Consider the following 13,225-nt stretch of genomic DNA (forward strand, 5'->3'; position numbering starts at 1 on the left):
AGACACACATTAATTTCACCTGGGCAACGCCATCTTTAACAAAGTTAGCATAATATATTTTATCTGCCCAACATGCTGTAAAACTACTTTAGAGAAATGATGAGATTAATTGAGATATGTTTTCAAAGATTCTAATAAAAATAATCAGTATGGCCTGACCAGGTAGTGGCGCAGTGGACAAGAGCACTGGCCTGGGACACAGGGGACCCAGGTTCAAAACTCCGAGGTAGTGTTGTAAGGTACCAAAAGCTACAGAATTAATATTGATATTTTAGGAAGTTTAAAGAACATTTTATTAGTTTGGGCAGGTGTGCAGAAAGATTTTATAAGGGTGATTTCTATGCTTGTGTGATTAGCATAAGACCAAGATGGCATTGTGTTGTAAATGCAGAAAAGGAAGGAGACTTGGATTCCCTGACCCTTCCCCCATTGGGGGAAGGGTCAGTGGCTAGCCAGGTGTAGGGAGCAAAGAATTAAATCTTTTCTTTGGCTGACAGATCATTTACAGGCATTTGCTCCAATGGAAACCACCCCTCCCCTCCTGAAAGCATGTAATTAATGTATGTATCTCTAAACAAAAAGTATAAACTTATGCCGTGATGTCAGGTTTTCTCCCCTCCCATGTGTGATTAGGAGTATATAAACAGCCCCTGAACTGTTTTTGGGGTCTGCACAATTTGGATCTGTTGCCCTGTGTCAGCCATATGCGGCTGGCATATTTAATAAATTTCCTCCTTTAATAAAACTTTTCAAAAACTTATTTGGACTACATGCCTCTACAAACACCCGCAGATTTGTGGATTTAGCTACTTTACAACAGTAGCTGGTTTGAGCACCGGATCGTGAACATGGCTTGGCTTGAGCCCAAGGTCACTGGCTTGAGCAAGGGGTCACTGGCTCAGCTGTAGTGCCCCCCTCCACCGCAAGTCATATATGAGAAAGCAATCAATGAACTAAGGTGTCACAATGAAGAAGTGATGCTTCTCATCTCTCTCCCTTCCTGTCTGTCCCTATCTTTTCTGTCTCTGTTGCTTAAAAAAAAAAAAAAAAATCAGTGTTGGGCAGATAAAATACATTATGCTTACTTTGTTAAAGACGGCGCTGCCCACATGGAAGCAGTTGCCCAGGTGATGTTAATGTGTGTTGGGGGCGGGCTGTGGGCAGGCAGGATCCTTGTAGCCTGGGGCTTGGTTTTAGGACTGAACCTTTCCCACCCTTTTTGATGTGGGGTGGTGAAATCCCATTCTGTCTCTGATAAGTGACTTTTGTATTAGAGACTTCCCTATTTTGTATATTGGATTAAAGGTTTTGATTTCTGCACTATAAAATGGGGGCAGAACTGGAGCTTGCTCTCTCAGTTCCTGAGATTAGCATTAGAGAGCAGAGAGCAGAGAAAGGCCACATGGAGGAGGCCTGGAGAAGCAGCCAAGATGGCAGAGTGCTGAAGGAAAAGCCAGTTTGGGCAGAGTTTGTGCAGGGAGAAGGAAGGAGATGGGGAACAGAGGTGAATAAGTCTGGTGAGCTAGAAATCTTTGATTCTAAGAAACTCTGATAAATCAGTAGCTTTCTGAGCACTGAATGTGAGTGGGTTTTGGAGCCCAGCGTGTGTTGTACTTGCCCGCCGGGTGCAAGCTAGGATTAAAGTTGATGGCCCACCAGTTCTTGGCTCCACTGTTTCTTTACTGACTATCTGAATCCAAGGCGAACCTGCATGGGCCAGGCTGCTGTGATGGTGGCCTTGGACACTGGCTTTACAATCAGTATGTTGATTTCAAACCATTTTGAGTTCATTCATCAAATGGGTTAGAACTCAATTTTCAGTTAAAATCTAGACACAATTTGATACTGAAAATAATTCATTAGAAGTATAAACTTACCATACCAAGTATCAAAATGTATGATAAAGTTCTAGATAGAACTAATTACAGAGCAAAGAAACCAGACACAAAAGTGATTATAGTAAATGGTTCTGTTTTACATGATGTTCTAGAATAAGCAAACGAACCCATGTTGACAATCACAATTGGGGAGTGGGCTGGGAAAGGGCAAGAGGAATCTTACAGAAATATAGAAATTTTCTGTTTTTTGATCTCTACCTACCTCACAACATATGTGAAAATTAATTTCAAGTGAATTAAAGATCCAAATGTAAAAGTAAAACCATGATTATTACTCTACAATGTAGAATATTTTCTATATTTTAAAGCGGGGGGAAGGGCCTTTTAAAATACAACATAAAATCTAGAAAACATAGGTTGACAGAACTGCCTATATTAATGATTAAAACTTTAATGACCAAAACACAACAAACAAGATAAGTTAAATGACAGACTGAGGAAAAAAGAAATTGCAACATTTTAGAGATAGAACTTAAATCAACAAAACTCAGTACAAAAATGGGCAAAGGACATGAAAAGGCAATCAGGAAAATGCAGAAGGCCAATTATCAAAAACTGTCTAAAAAAAAAAAACCTGTCTAATTAGTAAAGTGCAAATGAAAACTTTACCTATGAAAAAATGCAAATAAATACAATAAAAGGCCATCCTTCTATATAAAAGGTAGTATTTAAAAACACAACATTCAGTGTTAAGTGAGTTCCTCTCACATTGTTGGGTGAGAGAGTGAGCAGACCAGCATGTTGGAATAGCTATTAGAAAATGTACATATCCTTTGACTGCAGAATTCTACAAAGATGTTTCAGATTCACAGCACACTGAAAATTGGAAATGTTGAGTGAAAACTAGAAAATAATTTCAACAGTTTAGTACCATGGAGACTGAAGAGCTAAACTGTGGTACATCAGACGAAGTATTATTATTAAGCTATTAAAAAAAATGAGATCTTTTACTTGTAGAATTATGGAAAGATGCCCTTAACACAGTGGTTCTCAAAGTTTTTGAAGTCGGGGCACATTTAAAATCCTACAAATAATTGTAGGCACACTATATACAAATTTCTGAGAAATATGTTATAATAAATAAGTCAAATATTAAAGACCTTTAATATTTGTCTTTAATTACCATGCTCTTATGGTAATTAAACAAAATAAATATGACAAAATTAAATTTATTCTGACATTAAAAACGTTTTTGTGCCTGACCAGACAATGGCGCAGAAGATAGAGTGTCGGATTGGGATGCGGAAGGACCCAGGTTCGAGACTCCGGGGTTGCCAGCTTGAGCGCGGGCTCATCTGGTTTGAGCAAAAAAAAAAAGCTCACTAGCATGGACCCAAGGTCACTGGCTCGAGCAGGGGGTTACTCAGTCTGCTGAAAGCCCACGGTCATGGCACATATGAGAAAGCAATCAATGAACAACTATGGTGTCGCAACGAAAAACTGATGATTGATGCTTCTCATCTCTCTCCGTTCCTGTCTGTCTGTCCCTATCTATCCCTCTAACTGACTCTCTGTCCGTATAAAAAAATAATAATAATTAAAAATTAAAAACGTTTTTGTGCCTGACAAGGCAGTGGCGCAGTGGATAAAGTGTCAGACTGGGATGCAGAGGACTCAGTTTGAGACCCTGAGGTCGCCAACTTGAGCGCGGGCTTATCTGGCTTGAGCAAAAAAAAAAAAAAAAAAAAAAAAGCTAATCAGCTTGGACCCAAAGTCGCTGGCTTGATCAAAGGGTTACTGGGTCTGCTGAAGGCCCGCGGTCAAGGCACATATAAAAAAGCAATCAAAGAACTAAGGTGTCGCAAGAAAAAACTAATTACTGATGCTTCTCATCTCTCTCCGTTCCTGTCTGTCCCTATCTATCCCTCTGACTCTCTCTGTCCCTGTATAAAAACAAACAAAAAAAGATTTTGTTACATTTTTTGAGTTATGCTTTTTAGAATTTATAAAAAAGAGGGGTTAAAAAATAAAAAAACCAACTAAAACGTTATCTTTTTATAAATATAGATACATTCTTAGTAAGATTTAGTAAATTTGGCAGGTCTCAGCACGAATGTTTTAAGTTTTTTCATTCTTGTGTTTATGAAAAACATAATATAATGATGTATTAATAATATAATAATGATGTGTTAACAAAAAGCAGTATTTCCGTAATGAAATGGTGTAATAAAGTAACTATATTTATTTTTATATCTGGGCACATGCCGCAAACCAGAGCAGTTAGTAATTCCAGGTCCCAAGTGGGAATGGTTAAGAATTAAAAAAATACGAGGAATTAAGAAGAATTAAGAAAATACGGGGTCAGGAGGGCCCTATAATTGCTGCTGGCAAGGACAAAGCCGCCCACAAACCACATCATGCTTTATTTATAGGGCAAAGTGAGCCCATTAGCAAATCAATGGTCTCTGATCACGTTTCCAAGGCAACCAAGAATTTTACTAAGAGCAGAAACACCCGACCATACATACCATCTTAACTTTACACCAAAGGATGGAAGAAACTTGCCTCCAGTTTTTCCAGGGAACATGGGGGATAGTGTAAATCAGGGGTCCCCAAACTTTTTACACAGGGGGCCAGTTCACTGTCCCTCAGACCGTTGGAGGGCCACCACATACAGTGCTCCTCTCACTGACCACAAATGAAAGAGGTGCCCCTTCCGGAAGTGCGGGGGGGGGGGGGGCGCGGATAAATGGCCTCAGGGGGCCGCAGTTTGGGGACGCCTGGTGTAAACAATCCAGCACTACAGCTTTACAGCTTAACAGCCTTTTGCAACCTAATCAGGCAAGTGAGGTGGGGGGTTGGGCAGACTGTCAGCTTACAGCCAATTCCCCACACCTGTCCCCCAAAAATCTAAACTCCAAAAACCCTGTTGGTTTTTTGGTCCTCAACAGGCACATATTTCTCTGGAATACCATAGGGCTCACCTGAAAATCTTCTAGGGCACACACTTTGAGAACCACTGCCCTATCATGTTAAGTGACAAAAAGGAAATGTAAAATATTTTATATAAGCCCTACCGGCTGGCTCAGTGGTAGAGTGTCGGCCTGGCGTGCAAGACTCCCGGGTTCAATTCCCGGCCAGGGCACACAGGAGAAGCGCCCATCTGCTTCTCCACCCTTCCCCCTCTCCTTCCTCTCTGTCTCTTCCCGCAGCCAAGGCTCCATTGGAGCAAAGTTGGCCCGGGTGCTGAGGATGGCTCTGTGGCCTCTGCCTCAGGCACTAGAATGGCTCAGGTTGCAACAGAGCAACACCCCAGATAGGCAGAGAGCATTGCCCCCTGGTGGGCATGCCGAGTGGATCCTGGTCAGGCGCATGCAGGCGTCTGTCTGATTGCCTCCGTTTCCAACTTCAGAAAAAAAAAATAAAAAGTTTTTTTTATATAAAACCTATTTTTTTTAAAGCAAAGGAAAATACATGCATGCAAGTGTGTTCGCATCTTTATGTATGTGTGTGTGTGTGTGTATATATATATATATATATATTTTTTTTTTTTTTTTTGATATTTTTCTGAAGCTAGAAACCGGGAGAGACCGTCAGACTCCCGCATGCGCCCGACCGGGATCCACCCGGCACGCCCACCAGGGGGCGATGCTCTGCCCCTCCGGGGTGTTGCTCTGTTGCGACCAGAGCCACTCTAGTGCCTGGGACAGAGGTCAAGGAGCCATCCCCAGCGCCCGGGCCATCTTTGCTCCAATGGAGCCTCAGCTGCGGGAGGGGAAGAGAGAGACAGAGAAGAAGGAGAGGGGGAGGGGTGGAGAAGCAGATGGGCGCTTCTCCTGTGTGCCCTGGCTGGGAATCGAACCCGGGACTTCTGCACGCCAGGCCGACGCTCTACCACTGAGCCAACAGGCCAGGGCCTTTATGTATATATTTTTAAATGACTGCGTACACATAGAAAAGTCTAGGAAAGTATGCTCAACCTTCAAATAGGATTCCTCCTGACTGGGAAGGAACCTCCACATTTTAGTTAATATGTTTGTATTTCTGAAAACCTTAGTACAAGTATGTATGTATGTATGTATGTAAGTATTTTACAGAGACAGAGAATCAGAGAAGGATAGATAGGGACAGACAGACAGGAAGGGAGAGAGATGAGAAGCATAAATTTTTTGTTGTGGCACTTTAGTTGTTCATTGATTGCTTTCTCATATGTGCCTTGACCGCGGGCCTTCAGCAGACCGAGTAACCCCTTGCTCAAACCAGATGAATCCGTGCTCAAGCTGGCAACCTCGGGGTCTCGAACCTGGATCCTCTGCATCCCAGTCCAATGCTCTATCCACTGCGCCACCGCCTGGTCAGGCAGTACAAGTATTTTTTAGAGGAAAAAGAAAGCAAAAAGAAGATCCATAGGCTCCACTTCCCCCCTAGTACAACTGTCTTTTTCTCTGTTGATTTTCCAGTCCTCTTTGTTTGGCAGAGGCAAAAATGCACAATTTATTATGGACAACAGAAATAAATGACTTCATTCCAAGGTGAGGTTAGGACTGCTCTTCTCCCAGAGGTCAGACTACACAGTATGGATGACATTGGTACCTGCCTCTTAGACATTTCAAAACCTAAGTCTTTCTTCATCACCGGTCTGGAAATATGACTATTCCATTTTGTTTTAGAGCCTGAGCAACAAAGCCTCCAATCACTCTAAGGACCTTTTAGAACAGTCCAAATGCCCAATTTTAGTTGATTCTTTCTTAAAATAGTAGTTGAATATTACTAAATTACTGAGTAATTACCAAGGTGTAAGAAAAACAAGATACAGCTCCTACCCTCAACCATCTGGTTATGACATGAGGCAGAATGACATAAACGAGAGATAAGGAACTAGACCATGGCAGAGGACCCAAGGAGACACAAGTTGCTATTGGTAAGATCGGAAGTTGTCTCTTGATAAACTAGGACGTGAATGCAGACAGATGGGGAAGAAGAGTGGGCCAGAATGCAGAAGGCCAAGAGAGTGAACCACATATCTGTGACTTGACAAAAGCCCAGAATATAGTAGAGGAACGCACTGGGAGAGGAAATGGGAAAGGGAGGTTTGGATCAGATGATAAGGATCATTAATGCTATGTGGAGATGGCTTTTATATAGCAGGCAGTTCTGACAGCAATGTCTGTAAAAGTGACAACTATGTCTTGGACAAGAAGCATTTAAAAAGGAAGTTAAGACTCAAGCCATCCTAAATACTCTCTACTTAAGAAAGGTTAAGGATCTGGATAAGCAAAGGCTACTGAGAAACCTACAGAGGAAAAGAAGTGTAAATAATCCCTTTTATCCTCTGAATTCCTAAATAGCACAGAAACAAGATATTGTCGAATGGTCTTAAAATGTCAGGCTTCATTCCAGGTCCCAAACACAACCAAGTAAATGAGGCATATAAGCATAGAAAGTAGTTTTGAAGAAAGCTCTTAACATTAGCAGTGCTCATAAAATCCTTGATACCTTTGCTAGATCTCTTTGATGTCTTCTTGTTTCCTTCAGAGGTAATTTCAATTTCGTCAGGATTACCCCCTTCATCTTCAATTGCCTAAAGGGAAGGCAAAAGAAAAGTTCACCACAAAAGTCATCACAGCCTACCCTGTGATGGCACAAAGCTTTGACCTGGAATGCTGAGGTTGCTAGTTAGAAACCCTGGGCTTGCCTCGTCCAGACACATACAAGAAGCAATCAAAAAACAACTAGAGTGAAGCAACTATGGATTGATACTTCTAACTCCACCTCTTCCTATCTTAAAATCAATAAATAAATAAAAAAATTTTTTTTGAAGTGAGAACAGGGGAAGCAGAGACATACTTCTGCATGCATCCCAACTGGGATCCACCTAGCAAGCCCCCTATGGAGCAATGCTCTGCCCATCTGGGGCCACTGCTCAGCAACTGAGCTATTTTAGCAACTGAAGCGAGGCCATGGAGCCATCCTCAGTGCCTGGGGCCAACTTGCTCCAACGAGCAATGGCTGCAGGAGGGGAAGACAGAGACAAAGAGATACAAGGGAAAGAGGAAGGGTGGAGAAGCAGATAGTCATGTCTCCTGTGTGCCCTGATTAGGAATCAAACCTGAAACACTCACATGCTAGGCTGACTCTCTACCACTGAGCCAACCAGCAAGGGCCAATAAAATCTTAAAAAACAAACAAACAAAAAAAAAAAACCCCCACAGAGTTTTGACTTTCACAGACACTTTGGGCTGCTGATCTGGAAATGCATCATACCCAACCCCACCATTCATTCTTTCGCTTGCTCTACATGGTGAAGCAAAGGCTCTGGAATTAGACTCTTTCAGTTCTAAGCTGTGCAGTCTTAAACAGATCACTCTTTGAGTTTTCTACTTGATAACATGGGGCTATATAAAAGTACTTACCTTAAGAGCTGTGTGAGAACTCTACAAAGCAAGCACTGACCCTTCAGCTTATTTTTAATATTATCACCACAATCTGGTTCACCCTATATCCAGGCTCAATGGAAATCAAAAGGGGAAAAACATACTCTTCAATTTCCTAGACTTCAACCAGCAATGTGCTATCTGACCTTCTCAGAACCCCCTCTCTATGCCATGCATGCACTCAGCACTGCCTGTATAGAATACTAACACTCATAGACTAATTTCCCACTGTGTATGGCATGAAACAAGACATGACATGTATTTCCCCATCTATGACTGATTCCCAAGGTCTTGCTCTCAACCACTAGGGGATCCACCTTAAGGGATACAGAATTATAGGAAGCACTTGGCAAACCCAGCCTCCACCCCAAGATCTTGTCATTCACTTCAGCAGCCCCATCCATGCTCAGCAAATCAGTACTGAACATGTCAATGATGTAAGTACTGAGCTTCGTATTTAGGTTTTACTAGTAGCTCCTTCTCTTTTTACTGTACTATCCTCTGAGCATAATTTTCATTTAAACCCACTTCAAATATTGCGTTTTATTTGTAAACAGTATCATATTCTCTCAGGAGTTTCCAGTTTGCTATCTGAATTCAGAATGGGACTTGGGGGTCCTGCACCTATGCACGTAATCTGTATCAGACTCAAAGAAAATCTCTTCCTTCTCTCTGAAGGCAGAGCCAGGAGGTGGAGTGGGAGCTCTGGCCCGGAATCAGGGAACAAACAACCAGAAAGTTCCCTACCTCTTGCTAGGAACAGACAATTCTGACCACTAAGAGAACAGAAGAACTGCTGCAGACAGGAAGTGTATACACTTCATCCTCAGTATATCTCTGGGGATACAGTGTTTACAGGGTCATCCCTATGGAAACTGAGGGCTCTGAGTCATCCTTACAAACCTTGGCAAATTACACTTTGTGTGTTCTCTCCACCTTTTCCTCTTTTGCCCTTCCAGGAAAAATAAACCAAAAAAGGGACACACACTGGATGACAGAAGTGAAGAGAAAAAGAAGATCAGTAATTCCAATCTTGCTTGGGTAGGGTAGCAGATGAGCATATCAGCTGACAGTATTTATACAGTGCCCACATCCCTAGAAATTAAAAGGAGGGAGAAGGCAGGGTGGATGTCCCCTCAGATGACAGTGATGAAAGATTCCTGAAGTCACACACCAGTTTCAGCCACCAGCCTGACAAGAGAGTTCAATGTCAGCTTATCAGCTTTGCAGGCTTACAGACTGTCTGAGGGGAAAAAAGATAAAACCTCCAATTTGGTTCTGATGACAGGAAACCTCGGTGGCTAAGAATATGGACTGTATCTCCCCAAGTGCTAACCTTCACCCTCCTTGAGTTTTCTCCAGGTAAACGTTTTGGGTGATGAACTGCCTGCCCTGAGTAAAGAAAGTTAGGATCCGCAGTAAATTAATAGAGGAAATTAGTATATGTAGTTAAAGAAATACAAGCTCTAGTTATAAAGGTCCCAATTGGCCTGGGCATATCAACTCATGAAGCTCCAGCCTCCTTATCTGAAAAATAGGAAATACAGTTGTCCCTTGCCATATCGCGGTTCACTTTTCGCAGTCTCACTATGTTGCTGATTTAAAAATTGTATGTATCTAATTTTGTGTGGCAGATTATTTTGCTATATCGTGGGATTTTGCGATATACAGTATGTTCACTGGTGAGTACTCATATAGAATTTTATATGTTGTTAAAATTACGTAGGTTTAAAGTGTAGAAAGTGTTTAAGAGCATAGGAAGTGTTTATAAGAGTGTGGAAAAGGTCAGTAACAGTATGGGAAAGGTTTATAAGAGTATAGGGAGGGTTTACAAAACCTTAAAATATATATAAACAGGCCCTGGCCGGTTGGCTCAGTGGTAGAGCATCGGCCTGGTGTGCAGGAGTCCGGGGCTTGATTCCCGGCCAGGGCACACAGAAGTGCTCATCTGCTTCTCCACCCCTCCCCCTCTCCTTCCTCTCTGTCTCTCTCTTCCCCTCCCGCAGCCAAGGCTCCATTGGAGCAAAGATGGCCCGGGCGCTGGGGATGGCTCCATGGCCTCTGCCTCAGGCGCTAGAATGGCTCTGGTTGCAGAGGAGCATCGCCCCCTGGTGGGCATGCCCGGTGGATCCCAGTTGGGTGCATGCGGGAGTCTGTCTGCCTCCCTGTTTCCAAATTCAGAAAATACAAAAAAATAATAATAAAAATAAAAACAATAAAATAAATATAAGGTCGCTACCTCGTGGATTTTCACCTATCATGGGGGCATCTGGAACCTAACACAGGGACGAACGAGGGGACTCCTTGTAATCCCTACTTAACAGCAATTGTTAGGGAGCCGGGGTGCAATGAGCCATACACTACATTATCTGCAGGGGATGGGAAATATGTGTCAAGGCTGAGAGGTCCCAAGACAAGAGGAGCTAAGAGAGAAAGAGATAGAAAAGCCACCAGAAATAAGGAAAACAACTTAAGGAACATAAACATTTACTTAACTCATGTTTTTCACACCTATCCTTCAGTACCCCTCAAGGTAGTGATTAGAAGCCATTTGGCAAATGATACATAGTGGCACAAAGAAAAAATTAATTGTAACGATGTTTATATTCTCAGTGTTTACATGTGCCAGGCAACATGCCAAACCCATTTCTGGCCATCTCAGTTAACCCTAAAATTAGGCACTATTTTTTTTCCCGTATTTTTACATAAGAAGAAACAAGCTCAGAAAAAATTAAACGTCTTCCATGCCAAAGATCAGGCCACGGAAATCTGATAGTACCCTAAGTCCTGTCTCACACTCTGCCTGCCTCTTGGGAAAGTCCTGAAGCCACCTCTGTGTCCTCCCCCCGTCGGTCTTTCAGGTTCTTGGTCACCAACGTAAATTACACTTTCTCTCCCGTCTCTTACACCCCAGTCAGTGATGGTCAACCCCAAACTGGCTTTTTTCCTCCTTTAAATATTTTCTTGCCATGCTTACTTTATAAGTTAGTCTGCTCGAGGTTTGTTGACCCTAACGGAACAACGAATATCTGTCTTTCCAAAAAAAGACCCCCGCGGCTAGCGGGGCACAGGGAATCACCCAGTTTGGGTTCAAATCCCGTTGGCTCCTCTCTCCGAACGTGTGACCTTGGCCGAGTCCCTTGCCTCACCTAGGAAGTAAGGATTTCAGGGCTCCTCATCCACTCTTAGAGGCTGGAAAGAGACAATAAAAGGAAAGCCCTCAATGAAATGGCTGGTACGCAAAATAGAATCAATGTAACTCGCCGTTTAGAGTTGCGAGGCTGCGGCGGCTTTCCCTTTCCGCGTTTAGATTTTTATTTTTCTCGCCCAACTGCGGCGCTGGGATTTGAACCTGGGCCCTGCTGGGCTCGCAGCTCCCTCTGGGGCCTAGGAGAAGCGCCAGGCCGAAGGCAGGCCACAAACGGGGCCGAACGCAGGCCCCGAGGCCACGGGAACTCAGTCGCGGTCGCAGGTATTACCCGACCCAACTCTTGCCAATCCCGAGGGCCCCAACTTCACCTTTCTGAGCCTCTCCATCAAAACGCTCTTATTGCCGCTTGAGTCCAGATTCCGTTTCTTCAGCTCCGCCCGCAGGTCGATCACCCGCAGGTCGCTGAGGCGCCGCGTCCCGGTCTCGGACGAGGCGGAGCTCAGAGCCGTTGTGCCCGTCGCACCCGAATCGCCTAGGCCTGAGAGAGTCTCCGCCATTCCAGGGACCCTGGTTCCGCCACCCACTTAACGCAGAACCGGGCCGATGTCCTCTCAGCTACTAGCACAAAATGGCGCTGCCTGCCAGAGAATTGCTCCAGTCTCCCCAGCTCGCCTAGCTTCTGCGCAGGCGCACCTAGCGGAGGACCCACTCTCGAGCATCTGCAAATGCATGGTGAGAGCCCTGGGACATGTGCGCAGGCGCGTTGCGTCTTACGGCCTCCCGCCGCGAAGGTTGGTGCGCATGCGTGCTGCAGATACGGCGCCTGCGCGTTGTCGCTGGGAACTTGCGGTTGGTCGACGCGCTAGCCCGCTTGCTGTTAAGAACGCATGCTCAGCCGGAAAGCGGGGCGGGAGGAAGTGAGTGAGTTTTCCTCTTAGGCGGCGCCATTTTGTGCTCAGAGCCGCTACAGCAGCTGGCGCTGTAGAAGTAAGTGCTGGAGACGGGAAACTCGGCATGGCGGAGACTGTTGGGGGGCCCGGCGACTCAGGTTCTGGTACGGCTGCTGTCGGTCCGGTCACCTCAGAGGCGGGGACGCGGCGGCTCAGCGAATTGCGGGTGATCGATCTGCGGGCGGAGCTAAAGAAGCGGAATCTGGACACAGGCGGCAACAAGAGTGTCCTAATGGAGCGACTCAAAAAGGTAAGGTGGATCAGGGCCCGGGACCCGGGGGTGGCGCAGGATGTCGCAGTATGCCCCTGCGTGGACCTGTCATCGCGATTCTTGGATCCGGGCATCTGCGACCCGCCTCCGTCTTGGCCGACCCCTAGCCCGAGGTGTCAGGGACCAGGGGGCTGGGTTGTGTGACCTTGACCCATCACCGCCTCTCTCTGTATCTTGCTTATCAGCCAATTGCTTCAAGTGCGCTGACAGCCCACTTATTTAACCATTAGGGTAGCCCCTAGACATCTTCCAAGGTTCGAGTTTTAGACTGGGCTTTGTGACCTTGGATAAGTCCTCTTTGAGCCTCAGTTTCTCTCTCTAGAGAACAGGTGACTGAAGGACCGTTGCGACCTTACGGGAAAAGGAGCTGTGCTTGTACCTGCCCCCAAGACCTTTGCGTTTAGATGCTCTGTCCCTGACTGCTTTTTTTCTTAGGTCTTCTGGCTAACTCCTTGTCATATTGGATATGTTTGAGATATCACCTCCCCAGTCACCATCTCTAAAGTGCAGCCCCACCTGCCTGTCCCTCTTTCTCCGTCACATCATTCCGTGTTTATGCTCCACCTCACAGCACATAACGT

The 13,225-nt window shown here is 44.7% G+C and overlaps 2 protein-coding genes across 5 annotated transcripts in view; one reads left to right on the forward strand and one right to left on the reverse strand.

Annotated features, from left to right (window-relative positions):
* The window catches only part of SAFB (scaffold attachment factor B), a 50,863-nt gene extending 38,743 nt beyond the window's left edge, over nucleotides 1-12,120 (reverse strand). For all 4 annotated transcript variants that reach the window (XM_066274892.1, XM_066274882.1, XM_066274873.1 and 1 more), the window contains exons 1-2: nucleotides 11,792-12,120; nucleotides 7,335-7,419 (exon numbers count right to left, since the gene is read on the reverse strand). In XM_066274892.1, coding sequence (XP_066130989.1) covers nucleotides 7,335-7,419; nucleotides 11,792-11,980 — 274 coding nt within the window. In that variant the 5' untranslated portion in view covers nucleotides 11,981-12,120. The remainder of the gene's footprint in view (nucleotides 1-7,334; nucleotides 7,420-11,791) is intronic.
* A 208-nt stretch (nucleotides 12,121-12,328) lies between these two features.
* The window catches only part of SAFB2 (scaffold attachment factor B2), a 42,130-nt gene continuing 41,233 nt past the window's right edge, over nucleotides 12,329-13,225 (forward strand). The window contains exon 1 of the mRNA XM_066274902.1: nucleotides 12,329-12,623. Within this exon, the coding sequence (XP_066130999.1) occupies nucleotides 12,438-12,623 (186 nt within the window). The 5' untranslated portion in view covers nucleotides 12,329-12,437. The remainder of the gene's footprint in view (nucleotides 12,624-13,225) is intronic.

This window comes from Saccopteryx bilineata, chromosome 1, assembly GCF_036850765.1.
Source record: "Saccopteryx bilineata isolate mSacBil1 chromosome 1, mSacBil1_pri_phased_curated, whole genome shotgun sequence".
NCBI lineage: Eukaryota > Metazoa > Chordata > Mammalia > Chiroptera > Emballonuridae > Saccopteryx > Saccopteryx bilineata.